The following is a 22,331-nucleotide window of genomic DNA, read 5'->3' on the forward strand; positions in this document are numbered from 1 at the left end:
GAGAGATAACAATATGGGCTAGGAGAACAGTAAGCAATACTAGGGAGACACATGGATTAGTATACCGACTGTGAGATTCAAAAGACCTGTTACAGAAACAACCGCACAACACGAAAAAAGAGACCAACAATAACCCGAGTAAAATAAAGGGACGTGACATATATCCGAGCAGGCAGAGTCACGCTCCGCCAACCTGCTTTGATGCTCGTTTTTTTCTGTGGAAATTCTGCTGTTTGGTCATGATATGAAGACGTTTTATACATTGAGTCAATGTATGTCCACACTCTGGGAAATAGTAATTGCTTGCTCATAAACGTTTTGAAGCCCAGTATTTTCAAGATCTTACCTCAGTGGATGGTCTCCTCCTGTCAGGCACCATCAGAGTGTTCGCATGGCTGCCCGGGACTATAGTAGATCCTATACTCATTCTGGGTCCAACTAACATGTACCGTTTGTCTCCAGATCTGTACTGGATGCTGTGACACAGTGTCCCATCATAATTAGGCTCTTGTAGATATTTAGAAGTATAGTCTGTGGATTTGGAGCACTGCATTGCAATCAGCACGATGATGCTGATGAGAAAAAGTACAGAAACTGATCCCAAAGTTATCATCAGATAAAAAGTCACATTGTCCTCCTCGTCAACTTTAGTTGCACTTTTGACATCAGAAGCAGCAAAAGCCTCTTTGGGCTCCACAACTTTGACAATGACAGTAGCTGTTGCTGACAGTGACACGTTCCCGTTGTCTTTCACCAGTATGAGCAGTTTATGCTCAGCCTCGTCTGTCTCTGTGAATGAGCGAAGTGTTCTGATCTGTCCTGTATAGCGGTCCAAACCAAAGAGACTGTGGTCAGTAACTTCCTGCAGTGAAAACAGTAACCAGCCGTTATATCCTATATCAGCGTCATAGGCTCTGACTTTAGTCACCAAGTGTCCTGCGTTCACATTGCGGGGAACCTCCTCCACACCTTCAGCAGAACCGTTAGAGCTGACTGGATACAGGATGACTGGAGCGTTGTCGTTCTGATCCAGAATGAACACGTTCACTGTGACGTTGTTGCTTAGTGACGGAGTTCCAGAATCTGTGGCAACAACTTGGAACTGGAAAGTTTTCAGTGTTTCAAAGTCAAAACTTTTTAGCGCGGAAATATCTCCAGTTTCAGAGTTGATATTTAAAAATGATGTCGCTTTATTTCCGTATCCTGCATATCTGAGAATATGATATGATATTAGAGCATTGTCTCCCTCATCACGGTCAGTCGCGAGTAAAGAAACCACCGACACTCCTGGAGAGTTATTCTCAGTGACATAAAAATTATATCGGCTCATTGAAAACTCTGGGCTGTTATCGTTTACGTCGGATATAGTTACTCTCAATGTCTTTTCAGATGTTAAGGCTGGTTCACCTGCGTCCGTTGCGATTACTGTTACATCGTAAATCGATTTGGTTTCCCTGTCCAGCTCTGACTTTGTCACGACAGCGTACATGTTGTCCTGTATTGATGGCGTAAGTGTGAAAGGGACATCGCCTTTTACAAAGCTGATGACTTTCCCGTTCATTCCAGAGTCCAAATCGGTAATGCTAAGAAGTGCTACCGTTGTTCCTGGTCTAGAGGCCTCTGAAATTGTATTAGACAGTGACGTTACCTCAATTACAGGTGCATTGTCATTGATATCTTTAATGTTAACAGTAACGCTTTTATCCGTTCTAAATGGAACAACACCGCTGTCAGATGCTTGAATATCTATCTCGTAACTGTCATCCACTTCATAGTCTAACTGTCCTTTCACACTTATTGCACCTGTGATCGGGTCCACATCAAACAGTTCGCGTACCTTACTATTTACATTACCAAAAGAATAGCTAACAGCTCCATTTAAACCATCGTCCATGTCTGTGGCATTTACCCGTATGACTACGGTTCCAATTTGTGAATTCTCATTTATCTCTGTAGAATAGACATCTTTTGAAAAAACGGGCGCATTGTCGTTCACGTCTAAAATATCTATAAATATATCCATGGTCCCGGATTTAGGAGGTTTACCTCCATCCAGGGCTGTAAGCAGTAGTTTTTGGCTGCTAGAAGCCTCTCTGTCTAACGGGCTTTGTAACTGTAAAATAGGCACTTTGCCATCTTTCCCGCGATCTTTCACTTCCAGACGAAAATGATGATTTGGACTTAGTTTATATTGCTGAACGGAATTTACACCACCATCTGGATCGAGAGCTGCGTGCAACTGAAATCTGGTTCCCGGTAACGTGGACTCTGAAATCTCTAGCCTTTTGTTATTCTCCGGGAAAGAGGGTGAATGGTCATTTACGTCTAACACCTCCACTGCAACATAATGGATCTCTAGCGGGTTCTCCAGGACCGATTTAAGGTTTATCAAACAGGCACTGGTCCGCTGGCATATTTCTTCACGGTCAATTTTCCGATTTACGTATAAAATCCCATCATTTTGGTTTACCTGGAAAAGGGGTTCAGTGGAGCCAGAGACGATACGAAACCCCCTGGTTTTTAATATAGTTGGATCTATTCCGAGATCCTTTGCAATATTCCCAACAGCAGTCCCTTCTTTGATCTCTTCCGATATAGAATATCTTATCTGTCCAGATGCTTTGCAGAAAATGTAACTAAAGGCCAGCACGAGGACCACCCATTTGCTTCCATGTCGCCAGGAATCATGTCCGCTTTGTTCCATTGTTTGATGTCAATTGATTAATCCAGTAAATACCAAGTGATCTAGTAACTGTTTACATATCCATTAACTGAAGAGGCAAATCCACGTCTAGCAGAGCGCTCGGTTCTTGTGGACGACAACGTTGGAACAAAATTGCATGCCGACGACACTGGTCTGCCCTCCTGAATGCTTCAGTGGAAGTCTCACAGACGGATGTACGGTGAACTGCTGGGAGCGTATTTATGGTTGTTTAGTGCCACCATGCGATTCTATCACCAAAAACGAATTCATCTCCACTCCTTCTGACAATAACACCAAAGACAGTACACTGTACAGTTGATTCATTGGTCATCTCACATGACAACAAGCCAACTAGACTTACACTTAGGAAAGGATGAACCACGTTATTATATTTCAAAGTGAAATACTACGATTTCATCAAAATGGGCTCTAGAAGACACTAACAGTGTAAACACATTATAGCAGAGCTAGCAGACACAAATTCTGTTTAGTTGAATGAAAAACGGGAAGTAAAATATTCCTAAACTCACTGGCCATTCCTGAAACAACGCTAAATGAGCAAACACTTGTTGATTCAGCAACTACTTACTGTTACGGATATGCCATTTATGTTTTTATAAGTTTTATTTTACACAAAAGCCTGAGAAAGAATTTTTACACATGACTCACCTCTCCAGATGGTCTCCTCCTGTCAGGGAGCACTAGTGTGTTCGCATGGCTGCCCGGGACTATAGTAGATCCTATACTCATTCTGGGTCCGACTAACATGTACCGTTTGTCTCCAGATCTGTACTGGATGCTGTGACACAGTGTCCCATCATAATTAGGCTCTTGTAGATATTTAGAAGTATACTCTGTGGATTTGGAGCACTGCATTGCAATCAGCACGATGATGCTGATGAGAAAAAGTACAGAAACTGATCCCAAAGTTATCATCAGATAAAAAGTCACATTGTCCTCCTCGTCAACTTTAGTTGCACTTTTGACATCAGAAGCAGCAAAAGCCTCTTTGGGCTCCACAACTTTGACAATGACAGTAGTTGTTGCTGACAGTGACACGTTCCCGTTGTCTTTCACCAGTATGAGCAGTTTATGCTCAGCCTCGTCTGTCTCTGTGAATGAGCGAAGTGTTCTGATCTGTCCTGTATAGCGGTCCAAACCAAAGAGACTGTGGTCAGTAACTTCCTGCAGTGAAAACAGTAACCAGCCGTTATATCCTATATCAGCGTCATAGGCTCTGACTTTAGTCACCAAGTGTCCTGCGTTCACATTGCGGGGAACCTCCTCCACACCTTCAGCAGAACCGTTAGAGCTGACTGGATACAGGATGACTGGAGCGTTGTCGTTCTGATCCAGAATGAACACGTTCACTGTGACGTTGTTGCTTAGTGACGGAGTTCCAGAATCTGTGGCAACAACTTGGAACTGGAAAGTTTTCAGTGTTTCAAAGTCAAAACTTTTTAGTGCTGAAATTTGTCCATTTTCAGAATTTACATTTAGGAAAGACATGATGTCATTTTGAGCCCCTCCTCTCACTATATGATATGAAATCGCTGCATTTTCATTCAAGTCAATATCCGTTGCTTTTACAGAGAAAATAGAGTTCCCAGCAACGTTGTTCTCTACAAGATAAAACTGTAATGGATTTTGCTCGAAATGTGGTCTGTTGTCGTTTACATCTGATATCTGAATACTGAGAGTTTTAACAGTAGATAAGGGAGGTTCACCACAATCAGTGGCTTTTATTGTTATTTCATAATGTGACACTTTCTCTCGGTCCAAGACCCCGTTAGTAACAATTGAGTACGTGTTTTCTTTATAGGAGGGCTTTAATTCAAATGGTACGTCATTTGTTATATGTGAAATTATTTTCCCATTGATACCGGAGTCTTTATCCGTCACACTAATAAGTGAAATAACTGTGCCAGGCTTTGAATCTTCAGACACTGTATTTGACAGTGATGTGACTTCTATTTCCGGTGAATTGTCATTAACGTCTTTTATTTTTATAATGACTCTACACTCACCTGATAAAGGTGGCGTCCCTTTATCAGATGCCTCAACATCCAGTTCATACACGTCGTTTTCTTCAAAGTCCACTACTCCTCTAACTCTAATATCTCCAGTTAATTTATCCAACTCAAAAATGTCATAGACTTTCCGGCTCAAGGTTTTTCCGAGGCTGTATTGGATTTCCCCATTAGTGTCTTCATCCAAATCCGTTGCATTCATTCTAAATATTGAAGTACCGACTGCAACGTTTTCTTGTATTTCAACCTGGTAAATCTCCTGACTAAATGTCGGACGATTATCATTTATATCAAGAACAATAATAGAAACATTTAGTGTGCCTGATCTCGGAGGTTTGCCTCCATCAACAGCTGTGACCAGTAACGTATGTTTGTTCTTTTGTTCTCTGTCTAACGATTTCTTCAGCACTAAAAATGGTATCTTACCCGAGTCGCTTTGACGGATATTTATTTCAAAATGTTCATTTGACGTTAAGGTGTATGTACGGATAGAGTTAATTCCAGCATCGGGATCACGAGCAGTGTGCAGTTGAAACCTCTTCCCTGGCAATGTGTGCTCCGCTATTTCAAACGTCTGTTCTCTTTCAGGAAAACTCGGAGAGTGATCATTCACGTCAGTAATTTCTACAATCACGTAGTGAATTTCCAAAGGAGATTCAACAAGGATCTTTAGCTCCATGAGGCAGGCACCGCTGCCCTGACAGAGCTCCTCTCTGTCAATATGCTTGTGGACGTACAGTGCTCCATTATTCTGGTTTACCTCAAAAATAGCGTCCTTGCTTCCAGATACAACGCGGAACCGTCGAGCAATCAAAGAGGTGATCTCAAGGCCGAGATCCTTTGCAACATTTCCAACAACAGTTCCCTCTTGTACCTCCTCGGGAATAGAGTACCTTATCTGAGCCAAAGCCTGTTGTCCGAACAGCAGCAGAGCAAAATAAAAAGCAAACCAGGAGCAGTCCTTTGTCCGAGATTTGGTATCGGTCCCCATCGTAATCCAACGCCTCATGCACACAGGATCCGGTTACTTCGACAAACAATTATTTACGTGAACCCACTGAATATCGCATTTTTGCAAAAACGCAAAGCCTGATTCCTTCGGATGTGAGCTTGATTCAAACACCTTCTTTGCTCTATTCAGCAGGAAACGAAAGCCTTCAAAGGGGAGGGACGAAGTCGTTTATGATTTCCCGATGTAATACTGACACCCAGAGGAAAATTACTGAGAACAAACGTAACTACATATTAATAACTTAGATGCATGCACCTACATAGAAGCCTATTAAGTCATCATACATATTAAACTATCCATTGTGTTTCTTTAACATTACATTACTGTATGACGTGTTCATTTGTTTCAGCACCACGGACAGCAATAACAAGCTGTAGCTCTCTTCCAGTCAGTATTGACACATGAGATGAGGCATATTGCTCAAAGAACTCAACATAAACCCTGCAACATCCTAAAACTTTCAACCAGTTATTTATTGCAAGTTGTAATATCCCGAAACCCAAAACTCAATGATTCACCTCTCCCAATTACAGACTTTAATCACAGTGTTGGCTGGAAAATAGCGAAGTTATCCTTTCAGCACCATGGACAGTGGTCATCGATATTTTTCATGTATTTCAAATTGGAGTTCATCGTGGTTATCAGCGTTTGTGTGCATTATCAAGAGACAAGCAGTCAGAGCACTGTGGCTGTTGTAGACCGCACTATCATGCCACATCCAACATTGTGCTACATTGAATTGCATTATTACATCATTTCATATGGCCGCGAGCACTATGTATGATTCAAATAAATAAACGATTAAAAAAAACAAAAAAATTAATTAATATTTAAATCAATGATGAAAGCAACATGCTTGACAAGTTGAATTTATGTTTTAAATCATACTTGGAACTTTTCTATGTGCAAAACACAAAGCACAAAAAATAATTATATACTTGTAAACATATTGTATGAAACATTGTTTTCCAAGTCTTACCTCTCCAGATGTTCTCCTCCTGTCAGGGAGCACTAGTGTGTTCGCATGGCTGCCCGGGACTATAGTAGATCCTATACTCATTCTGGGTCCAACTAACATGTACCGTTTGTCTCCAGATCTGTACTGGATGCTGTGGCACAGTGTCCCATCATAATTAGGCTCTTGTAGATATTTAGAAGTATAGTCTGTGGATTTGGAGCACTGCATTGCAATCAGCACGATGATGCTGATGAGAAAAAGTACAGAAACTGATCCCAAAGTTATCATCAGATAAAAAGTCACATTGTCCTCCTCGTCAACTTTAGTTGCACTTTTGACATCAGAAGCAGCAAAAGCCTCTTTGGGCTCCACAACTTTGACAATGACAGTAGCTGTTGCTGACAGTGACACGTTCCCGTTGTCTTTCACCAGTATGAGCAGTTTATGCTCAGCCTCGTCTGTCTCTGTGAATGAGCGAAGTGTTCTGATCTGTCCTGTATAGCGGTCCAAACCAAAGAGACTGTGGTCAGTAACTTCCTGCAGTGAAAACAGTAACCAGCCGTTATATCCTATATCAGCGTCATAGGCTCTGACTTTAGTCACCAAGTGTCCTGCGTTCACATTGCGGGGAACCTCCTCCACACCTTCAGCAGAACCGTTAGAGCTGACTGGATACAGGATGACTGGAGCGTTGTCGTTCTGATCCAGAATGAACACGTTCACTGTGACGTTGTTGCTTAGTGACGGAGTTCCAGAATCTGTGGCAACAACTTGGAACTGGAAAGTTTTCAGTGTTTCAAAGTCAAAACTTTTTAGCGCCAAAATATCTCCAGTTTCAGAATTTACATTTAGGAAAGACATGATGTCATTTTGAGCTCCTCCTCTCACTATATGATATAAAATAGCTGCATTTTCATTCAAGTCAATATCCGTGGCTTTTACAGAGAAAACTGAATTTCCTGCAACGTTGTTCTCTACAAGATAAAACTGTAATGGATTTTGTTCGAAATATGGCCTGTTGTCGTTTACATCTGATATCTGAATACTGAGAGTTTTAACAGTAGATAAGGGAGGTTCACCACAATCAGTGGCTTTTATTGTTATATCATAATGTGACTCCTGCTCTCGGTCCAAGACCCCCTTAGTAACAATCGAGTACGTGTTTTCTTTATAGGAGGGCTTTAATTCAAATGGTACGTCATTGGATATGTGTGAAATAACTTTTCCATTGACACCGGAGTCTTTATCTCTCACACTAATAAGTGAAATAACTGTGCCAGGCTTTGAATCTTCAGGAACTGTATTTGACAGTGAAGTCACTTGTATTTCCGGTGGATTGTCATTTACATCTATTATCTTTATAATGACTCTACACTCACCTGATAAAGGTGGCGTTCCTTTATCTGATGCCTCAACATCCAGTTCATACACGTTGTTTTCTTCATAATCCACTACTCCTTTAACTCTTATCTCTCCAGTTAATTTATCCAACTCAAAAATATCATAGACTTTCCGGCTCAAGGTTTTTCCGAGGCTGTATTCAATTTCCCCATTAGTGTCTTCATCCAAATCCGTTGCATTCATTCTAAATACTGAAGTACCGACTGCAACGTTTTCTTGTATTTCAACCTGGTAAATCTCCTGACTAAATGTCGGACGATTATCATTACTGTCGAGAACAATAATAGAAACATTTAGTGTGCCTGATCTTGGAGGTTTGCCTCCATCAACAGCTGTGACCAGTAACGTATGTTTGTTCTTTTGTTCTCTGTCTAACGATTTCTTCAGCACTAAAAATGGGATCTTACCCGAGTCGCTTTGACGGATATTTACTTCAAAATGTTCATTTGACGTTAAGGTGTATGTACGGATAGAGTTAATTCCAGCATCGGGATCACGAGCAGTGTGCAGTTGAAACCTCTTCCCTGGCAATGTGTGCTCCGCTATTTCAAACGTCTGCTCTCTTTCAGGAAAACTCGGAGAGTGGTCATTCACGTCAGTTATTTCTACAATCACGTAGTGAATTTCCAAAGGAGATTCAACAAGGATCTTTAGCTCCATGAGGCAGGCACCGCTGCCCTGACAGAGCTCCTCTCTGTCAATATGCTTGTGGACGTACAGTGCTCCATTATTCTGGTTTACCTCAAAAATAGCGTCGTTACTTTCAGACACAACGCGGAACCGTCGAGCAATCAAAGAGGTGACTTCAAGGCCGAGATCCTTTGCAACATTTCCAACAACAGTTTCCTCTTGTACCTCCTCGGGAATAGAGTACCTTATCTGAGCCAAAGCCTTTTGTCCGAACAGCAGCAGAGCAAAATAAAAAGCAAACCAGGAGCAGTCCTTTGTCCGAGATTTGGTATCGGTCCCCATCGTAATCCAACGCCTCATGCACACAGGATCCGGTTACTTCGACAAACAATTATTTACGTGAAACCGCTGAATATTGCATATTTGCAAAAACGCAAAGCCTGATTCCATCGGATGTGAGCTTGATTCAAACACCTTCTTTGCTCTATTCAGCAGGAAACGAAAGCCTTGAAAGGGGAGGGACGAAGTCGTTCATATTTTCCCGATGTAATACTGACACCCAGAGGAAATTCACTCAGAACAAACTTCACTACATATTAATAACTGCATATACAATAAATTAGGTGATGCATTCTTTACAATGACATGTACCTAATAAAAGTTTAATTCATCGTAAACAATTTCCATTATGTTCTTGTAACATTTCCTAATTATATGACATGTTCACGCGTTCAGCACCCTGGACAGCATTCACAAGGTGTAGCAACCTTCCATCTCATCACAGATGTAGGTCAGTATTAGCACACCTTACTCCATGCATATTGTCCAAACAACACACGGGAAACAATGCCACGCCTTTAGTCAGTTATTGGTTACAATGTTTAATATTATGAGGCCTAAATATCAAAAACTCACTTCTCTTATATTCCCAAATACACACTATATCTACTATAAAACACGAAAATGGAAAAAGTCAGCACCATGGACAGCTAACATAGCGTGGCGATGGCTGCCCTATTAAATAGGAATGAGCTCTTGTATGCATGAACAGTGTGTATGTACATGAACAAGAGATGCAAACAGCCTTAGAATACTAGAGCACAGTGGGTGATGTAGAGGGAGCTATCTTTCCACATCAAACATTTTGGTACAATGATTTGCATTTATATAACCCTGTGTATGTTGACGGCCACAGTGTTTGAATAAAATTACATAAAGGTCATACGAACACAAACAAACTTATTAGAATCCATTCACGAAATCAACACACACAAAAAAAAATAGTTTGCTCCGACTTATGTTTGGAGCTTTTCTCTGTGCGAAAAGCTTTAGCGACACGAATCAAACTTTTAGCAAAGTACAATCAAAAATTGCATTCTTGTAGACATATTGTATAGAAAGTTGTTTTTTAAGTCTTACCTCTCCAGATGGTCTCCTCCTGTCAGGGAGCACTAGTGTGTTCGCATGGCTGCCCGGGACTATAGTAGATCCTATACTCATTCTGGGTCCAACTAACATGTACCGTTTGTCTCCAGATCTGTACTGGATGCTGTGACACAGTGTCCCATCATAATTAGGCTCTTGTAGATATTTAGAAGTATAGTCTGTGGATTTGGAGCACTGCATTGCAATCAGCACGATGATGCTGATGAGAAAAAGTACAGAGACTGATCCCAAAGTTATCATCAGATAAAAAGTCACATTGTCCTCCTCGTCGACTTTAGTTGCACTTTTGACATCAGAAGCAGCAAAAGCCTCTTTGGGCTCCACAACTTTGACAATGACAGTAGCTGTTGCTGACAGTGACACGTTCCCGTTGTCTTTCACCAGTATGAGCAGTTTATGCTCAGCCTCGTCTGTCTCTGTGAATGAGCGAAGTGTTCTGATCTGTCCTGTATAGCGGTCCAAACCAAAGAGACTGTGGTCAGTAACTTCCTGCAGTGAAAACAGTAACCAGCCGTTATATCCTATATCAGCGTCATAGGCTCTGACTTTAGTCACCAAGTGTCCTGCGTTCACATTGCGGGGAACCTCCTCCACACCTTCAGCAGAACCGTTAGAGCTGACTGGATACAGGATGACTGGAGCGTTGTCGTTCTGATCCAGAATGAACACGTTCACTGTGACGTTGTTGCTTAGTGACGGAGTTCCAGAATCTGTGGCAACAACTTGGAACTGGAAAGTTTTCAGTGTTTCAAAGTCAAAACTTTTTAGTGCTGAAATTTGTCCATTTTCAGAATTTACATTTAGGAAAGACATGATGTCATTTTGAGCCCCTCCTCTCACTATATGATATGAAATCGCTGCATTTTCATTCAAGTCAATATCCGTTGCTTTTACAGAGAAAACTGAATTTCCTGCAACGTTGTTCTCTACAAGATAAAACTGTAATGGATTTTGTTCGAAATGTGGCCTGTTGTCGTTTACATCTGATATCTGAATACTGAGAGTTTTAACAGTAGATAAGGGAGGTTCACCACAATCAGTGGCTTTTATTGTTATTTCATAATGTGACACTTTCTCTCGGTCCAAGAATCCCTTAGTAACAATCGAGTACGTGTTTTCTTTATAGGAGGGCTTTAATTCAAATGGTACGTCATTTGTTATATGTGAAATTATTTTCCCATTGATACCGTGGTCTTTATCCGTCACACTAATGAGTGAAATAACTGTGCCCGGCTTTGAATCTTCAGTCACTGTATTTGACAGAGATGTGACTTCTATTTCCGGTGAATTGTCATTAACGTCTTTTATTTTTATAATAACTCTACACTCACCTGATAAAGGTGGTGTTCCTTTATCTGATGCCTCAACATCCAGTTCATACACGTCGTTTTCTTCAAAGTCCACTACTCCTTTAACTCTTATCTCTCCAGTTAATTTATCCAACTCAAAAATGTCATAGACTTTCTGGCTCAAGGTTTTTCCGAGGCTGTATTCAATTTCCCCATTAGTGCCTTCATCCAAATCCGTTGCATTCATTCTAAATACTGAAGTACCGACTGCAACGTTTTCTTTTATTTCAACCTGGTAAATCTCCTGACTAAATGTCGGACGATTATCATTACTGTCGAGAACAATAATAGAAACATTTAGTGTGCCTGATCTTGGAGGTTTGCCTCCATCAACAGCTGTGACCAGTAACGTGTGTTTGTTCTTTTGTTCTCTGTCTAACGATTTCTTCAGCACTAAAAATGGTATCTTACCCGAGTCGCTTTGACGGATATTTACTTCAAAATGTTCATTTGACGTTAAGGTGTATGTACGGATAGAGTTAATTCCAGCATCGGGATCACGAGCAGTGTGCAGTTGAAACCGCTTCCCTGGCAATGTTTGCTCCGCTATTTCAAACGTCTGTTCTCTTTCAGGAAAACTAGGAGAGTGGTCATTCACGTCAGTTATTTCTACAATCACGTAGTGAATTTCCAAAGGAGATTCAACAAGGATCTTTAACTCCATGAGGCAGGCGCCGCTGCCCTGACAGAGCTCCTCTCTGTCAATATGCTTGTGGACGTACAGTGCTCCATTATTCTGGTTTACCTCAAAAATAGCGTCCTTGCTTCCAGACACAACGCGGAACCGTCGAGCAATCAAAGAGGTGACCTCAAGGCCGAGATCCTTTGCAACATTTCCAACAACAGTTTCCTCTTGTACCTCCTCGGGAATAGAGTACCTTATCTGAGCCAAAGCCTGTTGTCCAAACAGCAGCAGAGCAAAATAAAAAGCAAACCAGGAGCAGTCCTTTGTCCGAGATTTGGTATCGGTCCCCATCGTTATCCAACGCCACATGCACACAGGATCCGGTTACTTCGACAAACAATTATTTACGTGAAACCGCTGAATATCGCATATTTGCAAAAACGCAAAGCCTGATTTCTTCGGATGTGAGCTTGATTCAAACACCTTCTTTGCTCTATTCAGCAGGAAACAAAAGCCTTGAAAGGGGAGGGACGAAGTCGTTTATGATTTCCCGATGTAATACTGACACCCAGAGGAAATTTACTCAGAACAAACTTCACTACATATTAATAACTTAGATGCATGCACCTACATAGAAGCCTATTAAGTCATCATACAGATTAAACTATCCATCGTGTTTCTTTAACATTACATTACTGTATGACGTGTTCATTTGTTTCAGCACCACGGACAGCAATAACAAGCTGTAGCACCCTTCCAGTCAGTATTGACACATAAGACCAGGCATATTGCTCAAAGAACTCAACATAAACACTGCAACATCTTAAAACTTTCAACCAGTTATTTGTTGCAAGTTGTAATATCCCGAAACCCAAAACTCAATGATTCACCTCTCCCAATTACAGACTTTAATCACAGTGTTGGCTCTAAAATAGCAAAGTTATCCTTTCAGCACCATGGACAGTGGTCATTACCATGTGTTTCAAATTGGAGTTCATCGTGGTTATCAGCGTTTGTTTGCATTATCAAGAGACAAGCAGTCAGAGCGCTGTGGCTGTTGTAGACCGCACTATCATGCCACATCCAACATTGTGCTACATTGACTTGCAATATTACATCATTTTATATGTTCCCGAGTAGTATGTATGATTAAAATTACATAAACAATTAAAAAATATATATATATTTAAATCAATGGTTAAACCAACATGCTTGACAAGTTGAATTTATGTTTTAAATCATACTTGGAACTTTTCTCTGTGCAAAACCCAGAGCACCAAAAATAATTATATACTTGTAAACATATTGTATAAAACATTGTTTTTCAAGTCTTACCTCTCCAGATGGCCGTCTCCTGTCAGGGAGCACTAGGGTGTTCGCATGGCTGCCCGGGACTATAGTAGATCCTATACTCATTCTGGGTCCAACTAACATGTACCGTTTGTCTCCAGATCTGTACTGGATGCTGTGACACAGTGTCCCATCATAATTAGGCTCTTGTAGGTATTTAGAAGTATAGTCTGTGGATTTGGAGCACTGCATTGCAATCAGCACGATGATACTGATGAGAAAAAGTACAGAAACTGATCCCAAAGTTATCATCAGATAAAAAGTCACATTGTCCTCCTCGTCAACTTTAGTTGCACTTTTGACATCAGAAGCAGCAAAAGCCTCTTTGGGCTCCACAACTTTGACAATGACAGTAGCTGTTGCTGACAGTGACACGTTCCCATTGTCTTTCACCAGTATGAGCAGTTTATGCTCAGCCTCGTCTGTCTCTGTGAATGAGCGAAGTGTTCTGATCTGTCCTGTATAGCGGTCCAAACCAAAGAGACTGTGGTCAGTAACTTCCTGCAGTGAAAACAGTAACCAGCCGTTATATCCTATATCAGCGTCATAGGCTCTGACTTTAGTCACCAAGTGTCCTGCGTTCACATTGCGGGGAACCTCCTCCACACCTTCAGCAGAACCGTTAGAGCTGACTGGATACAGGATGACTGGAGCGTTGTCGTTCTGATCCAGAATGAACACGTTCACTGTGACGTTGTTGCTTAGTGACGGAGTTCCAGAATCTGTGGCGACAACTTGGAACTGGAAGGTTTTCAGTGTTTCAAAGTCAAAACTTTTTAGTGCTGAAATGTGTCCATTTTCAGAATTTACATTTAGGAAAGACATGATGTCATTTTGAGCCCCTCCTCTCACTATATGATATGAAATAACTGCATTTTCATTCAAATCAATATCCGTGGCTTTTACAGAGAAAACTGAATTCCCTGCAACGTTGTTCTCTACAAGATAAAACTGTAATGGATTTTGTTCGAAATGTGGCCTGTTGTCGTTTACATCTGATATCTGAATATTGAGAGTTTTAACAGTAGATAAGGGAGGTTCACCACAATCGGTGGCTTTTATTGTTATTTCATAATGTGACACGTGCTCTCGGTCCAAGAATCCCTTCGTGACAACTGAATATATGTTCTCCTTATAGGAGGGCTTTAACTCAAAAGGAACGTCTGAGATAATGCTTGAAATAATTTTTCCATTGATACCGGAGTCTTTATCCTTCACACGGATCAGAGAAATCATTGTGCCAGGCTTTGAGTCTTCAGTCACGGTATTTGACAATGATGTGACTTCTATTTCCGGTGGCTTGTCGTTAACGTCTTTTATTTTTATAATGACTCTACACTCACCTGATAAAGGTGGTGTTCCTTTATCTGATGCCTCAACATCCAGTTTGTAAACGTCAATTTCTTCAAAGTCCACTACTCCTCTAACTCTAATCTCTCCAGTTAATTTGTCCAATTCAAAAATGTCATATACCTTTTTCTTTAAAGTTTTTCCAAGACTGTATTCAATTTCGCTATTGGTGCCTTCATCGGGGTCCGTTGCATTCATTCTAAATACTGAAGTACCGACTGCAACGTTTTCTTGTATTTCAACCTGGTAAATCTCCTGACTAAATGTCGGACGATTATCATTACTGTCGAGAACAATAATAGAAACATTTAGTGTGCCTGATCTTGGAGGTTTGCCTCCATCAACAGCTGTGACCAGTAACGTGTGTTTGTTCTTTTGTTCTCTGTCTAAAGATTTCTTCAGCACTAAAAATGGTATTTTATCATCATCGCTTTGGCGGATGTCCACTTCAAAGTGATTATTTGATGTTAAGGTGTATGTACGGATAGAGTTAATTCCAGCATCGGGATCACGAGCAGTGTGCAGTTGAAACCGCTTCCCTGGTAATGTTTGCTCTGCTATTTCAAATTTTTGTTCAGTTTCAGGAAAACCAGGAGAGTGATCATTCACATCTGTAATTTCAACAACTACGTAGTGTATTTCCAAAGGATTTTCGACTATGATTTTAAGCTCCATTAGGCAGACGCCACTCCCCTGACAGAGCGCCTCTCTGTCGATTTTCTCATGGAGAAACAGAGCTCCATTGTCCTGGTTTACCTCAAAAAATACATCCTTGGATTCCGAAACAACGCGGAACCGTCGGTCAATCAAAGAGGCCATGTCAAAACCAAGATCCTTTGCAACATTTCCAACAGCAGTTCCTTCTTTCATCTCCTCTGGAATTGAGTACCTTATTTCTGCCAAAGCCCGTATTCCGACAAACGACAGTAGAGCCAAATGAAAAGCAAACCAGGAGCAGACATTTCCTCGAGTCTGTATTTTTATCCCCATCGTTATCCAAAAACACAATAGTTCACAAAAAGCCGTTACTTCAATATAAGACTATATTAAACCCATTGTGTGTCGCATATCTCCAAATGGCTCAACACAATTTCGTTGCGTGGCGAGCTCGATTTATTTGCCTTGTCTGCTTTTTTCAGGTGGCAGACAAAAGCTTCAAGAGGGGAGGGACGACATTTCATATGTTTTCCCAACACGGTCTATGTAACACTGACACCCAGAGGTCATTTAGAAAATACAAGACTATATATAATATAACTATGAAATACATCTACCGAGTGAAAGCCTTATGTGTAATTACAATGTCAGAATGCAAACACCTGATGAAGGTGTTCACTTTGTGTGGTGAGCAACATGCATGGAGTGTTTCTTCAGGATATAAAGAGAGCATACTACTTTAAGTTTAAAACAATACTTCCATTAACGGGCTTTTAAATTAAAGTACTTTTATTGTACTTGTTTAATTTGCGTTTAAAACCATAGACAGAATTCCAAAACAGACTGTCCGCCTCTATGTATAACACAAGTAGTGAAGTCTGAAGTTCAGTGCTCCTATCTATCAGCGGAAACTTCAGCAACTTCATACTTGAAGAAACACTGATTAAAAATATTGAGTATGCTTTTCTGTGGGATGGGTAAAACCAAAGCATGTCTGCAACATTTACAGGCAACGGTTGTGGTATTTGAAATGGATTAGAAAACATTTATAATTTTAAACATTTGAAATTATTGGTATTCATCCGCTGTCATGGACTTGGAAATTGCAAACAACGTAACAGCAAAATGGGTTGTGTGACTTGTCGAAATAGTATATGTAAATAAAGCTCGACTTTCGGGTAAATATGCAAATAATAAGCATCACACTTAATCAGACTTGCAATGTGGTCGACTTTGTATTGAGGTGTTTAGTGGTGTTCTCTGTACAACAGACTTTTGAAAGGTGATAAAAAAGAAAACCGGCCGATGGGAATAAAGCAATGAGAGAACGGAATAAACATATATTATATATTACGTTGTATTTCAAGTCTTACCTCTCCAGATGGTCTCCTCCTGTCAGGGAGCACTAGTGTGTTCGCATGGCTGCCCGGGACTATAGTAGATCCTATACTCATTCTGGGTCCAACTAACATGTAGCGTTTGTCTCCAGATCTGTACTGGATGCTGTGACACAGTGTCCCATCATAATTAGGCTCTTGTAGATATTTAGAAGTATAGTCTGTGGATTTGGAGCACTGCATTGCAATCAGCACGATGATGCTGATGAGAAAAAGTACAGAAACTGATCCCAAAGTTATCATCAGATAAAAAGTCACATTGTCCTCCTCGTCGACTTTAGTTGCACTTTTGACATCAGAAGCAGCAAAAGCCTCTTTGGGCTCCACAACTTTGACAATGACAGTAGCTGTTGCTGACAGTGACACGTTCCCGTTGTCTTTGACCAGTATGAGCAGTTTATGCTCAGCCTCGTCTGTCTCTGTGAATGAGCGAAGTGTTCTGATCTGTCCTGTATAGCGGTCCAAACCAAAGAGACTGTGGTCAGTAACTTCCTGCAGTGAAAACAGTAACCAGCCGTTATATCCTATATCAGCGTCATAGGCTCTGACTTTAGTCACCAAGTGTCCTGCGTTCACATTGCGGGGAACCTCCTCCACACCTTCAGCAGAACCGTTAGAGCTGACTGGATACAGGATGACTGGAGCGTTGTCGTTCTGATCCAGAATGAACACGTTCACTGTGACGTTGTTGCTTAGTGACGGAGTTCCAGAATCTGTGGCAACAACTTGGAACTGGAAAGTTTTCAGTGTTTCAAAGTCAAAACTTTTTAACGCGGAAATTTGTCCATTTTCAGAATTTATATTTAAAAAGGCTGACATTTTTACTTGAGCGCCTTCATCTCTAACTATATGATAAGTTAAAGCCGCATTTTCATCCAAATCTTTATCCGAAGCAGTAACAGAAAAGATTGGGTTTCCAGGTACGTTATTTTCTACCAGATAAAGTTCAACTGGATTTTGCAAAAATGCTGGAATATTATCATTCACGTCAGCTACATCAATTATCAGAGTTTTGAATGTAGACAGAGGAGGTTGGCCGCAATCTGTTGCTTTTATTGTGATGTCATAATGTGAAGCTGTTTCTCGATCCAAATGCTCTTTCAACACTAGCGAATACATATTATCTTGATATGAGGGTTTTAAATGGAAAGGCACATTATCTGAAAGACTGCATATTACTTTACCGTTTAAACCGGCGTCTTGGTCTGTAATGCTAATAAGAGAAACCACGGTCCCAGGTTTTGAGTCTTCAGATATCATGTTTGACAGGGATGTCACCTCTATTTGAGGTTTGTTGTCGTTTTCGTCGAGCACTTTGATTATCACCCGGCAATCAGTACTCATTGGAGGCTGTCCTTTGTCAGTGGCATGGACGTCTAACTTATAAACGTCAACCTTTTCAAAGTCAATTTCTCCATTTACTCGAATTTCTCCAGTGTCTTTATCTAAACTAAACATATCATATATCTTTCGGTCAAGTTGAACACCGAAAGAATATTCAATATCTCCATTTGCACCCTCATCCACATCAGTTGCCTTTACCTTAATTACACTTGTATCTGCATCCACATTTTCAGGTATTGTTACTGAATATACTTCTTGGCTAAATGTGGGATGGTTATCATTTGAATCGAGAACTACAACTGTGACGTTAAGCGTCCCGGATCTCGGTGGATTTCCACCGTCAACTGCTGTCAGGATCAATTTGTGCTCATCGTGCTTTTCCCGATCCAGAGCTTTTTGCAGAACTAAGAATGGTATCTTGTCCTCACCTCTTTCTCGAATTTGTATACTGAAATATTCATTATGATTTAATTTATACACACGCACAGTGTTGATGACAACATCTGGGTCGTACGCAGTTGGTAACTGGAAACGCTTCCCAGGAACAGTGGATTCAGACATTTCTAATGTTTTTTCTTCCTCTTCAAAGCTCGGTGAATTATCATTTACATCTACGATTTCAACTCCCACATAATGTATTTCCATGGGGTTCTCAGCGACCATCTTTAGGCTCATTATACATGGAGAAGCGCTTTTACATAGCTCCTCCCGATCAATATTAGAATGCACATATAATATGCCATTGTTCTGATTTACTTCAAACTGAGCATCATTAGTTCCCGAAACAATACGAAACCGTCGTTCCTTCAGCGAACCGATGTCCAATCCTAGGTCTTTGGCGACATTTCCAACAACAGATCCCACTTTTACTTCTTCTGGAACGGAATATTTGATCTGAGCTGAAACCTGCTCCACGCAGCCGAGCATCACAGAAAAAAAGAGGGCCAAACACCAGAACTGGGCTCCTCGTCTTTGTCCTTCGTCTCCCATCGTTTCAGTTTTGATTATTATCATTTAATCCATTCACAGGTCCTCACGAAAAAGGAAATGCCTAAGCCACAAAATATACTGCTGAAATATATCCCATATTTCCACGTATCCATGTACAAATGCAACAACGACAACACTGGTTTATCTTGAACGTACCCTCTCTTTTCTTTCGACCTGAACAAAACCGCTCTGGAAGGGGCAGGGCCAACGCCAAACAGTTTATGCTGATATGACACTGACATCTTGTGGATTGTTGATTGTAGCTCCCTAACTACAAATATTTCTGCTGGCATTTTTTAATACAGGTTAATCATTCTCCCCCTACCATTGCAGGATGCTGATAATCAATTTACAAATGTAGTTATTTGTAGTAAATGGACAAAGATGCAAACTGAAATTCATGAATGAAATCCATAAAAATCTGAAATGAAACGTTGACCATAATTTGACCAGGCCTGACTGTCAGCACCATGGACAGCGCAACGTTGTCTTGTTACAGCTTTGCCCGTGGAGCAGCAAGTATTACCTAAAACAGTAATATCCCAACTTTATTTTAAACTTTAAAATCACTTGAATGTGACCAAGATACTAAATTTCAACACATTGGGCAGTGATAGAAACCATGGGCTTAACGAAATATGGTGTCAAGTCAGTAGCCTGAACTAATTTTCCGATTTTAGGAGACATGACATGACAAATTGAAATATGTGCTTACCTCTCCAGATGGTCTCCTCCTGTCAGGGAGCACCAGTGTGTTCGCATGGCTGCCCGGGACTATAGTAGATCCTATACTCATTCTGGGTCCAACTAACATGTACCGTTTGTCTCCAGATCTGTACTGGATGCTGTGACACAGTGTCCCATCATAATTAGGCTCTTGTAGATATTTAGAAGTATACTCTGTGGATTTGGAGCACTGCATTGCAATCAGCACGATGATGCTGATGAGAAAAAGTACAGAAACTGATCCCAAAGTTATCATCAGATAAAAAGTCACATTGTCCTCCTCGTCAACTTTAGTTGCACTTTTGACATCAGAAGCAGCAAAAGCCTCTTTGGGCTCCACAACTTTGACAATGACAGTAGCTGTTGCTGACAGTGACACGTTCCCGTTGTCTTTGACCAGTATGAGCAGTTTATGCTCAGCCTCGTCTGTCTCTGTGAATGAGCGAAGTGTTCTGATCTGTCCTGTATAGCGGTCCAAACCAAAGAGACTGTGGTCAGTAACTTCCTGCAGTGAAAACAGTAACCAGCCGTTATATCCTATATCAGCGTCATAGGCTCTGACTTTAGTCACCAAGTGTCCTGCGTTCACATTGCGGGGAACCTCCTCCACACCTTCAGCAGAACCGTTAGAGCTGACTGGATACAGGATGACTGGAGCGTTGTCGTTCTGATCCAGAATGAACACGTTCACTGTGACGTTGTTGCTTAGTGACGGAGTTCCAGAATCTGTGGCAACAACTTGGAACCGGAAAGTTTTCAGTGTTTCAAAGTCAAAACTTTTTAGTGCGGAAATGTGTCCATTATCAGAATTTACACTTAGGAAAGATGTCATGTCACGATATAGCCCATCGCCTCTCACAATGTGGTATGTTATTGCTGCATTTTCATTCAGATCATTATCAGCAGCACTTACAGAAAATATTGATGCGCCCGGGGCATTGTTTTCTACCAAATAAAGTTGAAATGGGTTCTGACTGAAAAGTGGTCTGTTGTCATTCACATCTGACACCTGAACACTCAAGGTCTTTAGTGTAGAAAGTGAAGGTTCACCACAGTCAGTTGCAGTTATTGTGATGTCATAATGGGACACGATTTCTCTATCTAATCGCCCTTTTGTGACAAGAGAGTACATGTTTTCCTCAATGGATGGTGTCAAATCAAACGGAACATTATCTACGATTTTACAAATAACTTTCCCATTGACCCCAGAATCTCTGTCCGTAACACTGATGAGAGATATAACAGTGCCCGGCTTTGAATCCTCGGGAACTAAGTTGGACAATGATGTTACTTCAATGTCAGGCTGATTATCATTTACGTCTTTTATTTTTATCACAACTCTACTTTCGGCCGTCCAAGGTGGCTGGCCTTTATCTGAAGCCTGCAGATCGAGTCTATAAATCTCCGTGTCCTCAAAGTCCACTTTCCCTTTCACTCGAATCTCACCAGTGACACTGTCTAATTCAAATGTATCATGCACTTTTTTCTTTTGTGTTTTTCCAAACGTGTATTCAATTTCGCTGTTCAAGCCTTCATCTAAATCTGTAGCGTTTAATTGTATTACGAGAGTTCCTTTTGAGATATTTTCATCTAGTGACACAGTATATATATCTTTGCTGAACACAGGGCGATTATCATTTGTGTCCAGCACAGTGACAGTTAGATTAAGGCTCCCAGATTTCGACGGACTGCCTCCATCAATAGCCGTTAACACTAAACGGTGCTCTGCCTTTTGTTCCCTATCCAAAGGCTTTTTTAACACTAAAAACGGAATCTTGTCCTCCTCGCTGTCTCTGATTTCAGTATCAAAAAATTCATTTGAGCTCAACTTATATAATCGGACTGACTGTGTACCGACATCAGGGTCTCTTGCCGCATGGATTTGAAAACGAGTACCTGGAGGAGTATGTTCTGCTATTTCCAGTCGCTGTTCGCTTTCTGGAAAAGTCGGGGAATGGTCGTTAACATCAGTTATTTCAACGCCAACGTAATGTATTTCCAGTGGGCTTTCTACGACAATTTTCAGGCTTATCAAACAAACATTGACCCCATCACAGAGCTCTTCGCGGTCCATCTTTTGTCCAATATACAGCTTTCCATTATTTTGATTTAACTGAAACAGAGCATGGTTGGGTCCTGAAACAATACGAAACCGTCTGTCTGTCAAAGTGCTAATGTCAAGCCCTAAGTCCTTGGCAACATTTCCAACAGGGGATCCCACTTGCACTTCCTCTGGAACAGAGTATCTCAGCTGAGCAAAAATCCGTTCCCCAAAGCACAGCAACACAATCCCGGCAAAACACCAGCAGTTCACTCGGCGCCTTTGTCCTTGTTCTCCCATTGTGAAGCAAAAAAAAATGCT

The 22,331-nt window shown here is 41.0% G+C and overlaps 6 protein-coding genes across 7 annotated transcripts in view; all 6 read right to left on the bottom strand.

The window, feature by feature from the left end:
• The window catches only part of LOC310948250 (protocadherin alpha-C2-like), a gene marked incomplete at its 5' end in the record, with an annotated part of 169,067 nt that overhangs the window by 140,249 nt on the left and 6,487 nt on the right, over positions 1-22,331 (bottom strand). Inside the window, one exon of one of the 2 annotated variants that reach the window (XM_083915314.1) lies at positions 19,959-22,310. The exons of the other annotated variant lie outside the window; for it this stretch is intronic. Coding sequence (XP_083771440.1) covers positions 19,959-22,310 — 2,352 coding nt within the window. Of the gene's footprint in view, positions 1-19,958; positions 22,311-22,331 lie in introns of those variants that run through there. 2 annotated transcript variants of the gene reach the window in all.
• Positions 335-2,704, bottom strand: LOC310947905 (protocadherin beta-18-like; the record flags this gene model as incomplete). Its single annotated transcript, XM_083914877.1, has 1 exon — positions 335-2,704. The coding sequence occupies one exon, from the start codon at positions 2,702-2,704 to the stop codon at positions 335-337; it is 2,370 nt and encodes a 789-aa protein (XP_083771003.1).
• On the bottom strand, positions 3,359-5,725 carry LOC310947906 (protocadherin alpha-3-like; the record flags this gene model as incomplete). The annotated part of the gene is made up of 1 exon (XM_083914878.1): positions 3,359-5,725. The coding sequence occupies one exon, from the start codon at positions 5,723-5,725 to the stop codon at positions 3,359-3,361; it is 2,367 nt and encodes a 788-aa protein (XP_083771004.1).
• LOC310947907 (protocadherin alpha-8-like) lies at positions 5,892-9,077 on the bottom strand (the record flags this gene model as incomplete). Its single annotated transcript, XM_083914879.1, has 2 exons — positions 5,892-5,935; positions 6,707-9,077. 2 exons carry the CDS (start codon positions 9,075-9,077, stop codon positions 5,892-5,894), a joined length of 2,415 nt encoding a protein of 804 aa, XP_083771005.1.
• Positions 10,077-12,506, bottom strand: LOC310947908 (protocadherin alpha-3-like; the record flags this gene model as incomplete). Its single annotated transcript, XM_083914880.1, has 1 exon — positions 10,077-12,506. The coding sequence occupies one exon, from the start codon at positions 12,504-12,506 to the stop codon at positions 10,077-10,079; it is 2,430 nt and encodes an 809-aa protein (XP_083771006.1).
• LOC310947909 (protocadherin alpha-8-like) lies at positions 13,389-15,845 on the bottom strand (the record flags this gene model as incomplete). The annotated part of the gene is made up of 1 exon (XM_083914881.1): positions 13,389-15,845. One exon carries the CDS (start codon positions 15,843-15,845, stop codon positions 13,389-13,391), a length of 2,457 nt encoding a protein of 818 aa, XP_083771007.1.

This window comes from Echiichthys vipera (genome assembly GCF_963691815.1).
Source record: "Echiichthys vipera genome assembly, chromosome: 6".
NCBI classification, from domain to species: domain Eukaryota; kingdom Metazoa; phylum Chordata; class Actinopteri; order Perciformes; family Trachinidae; genus Echiichthys; species Echiichthys vipera.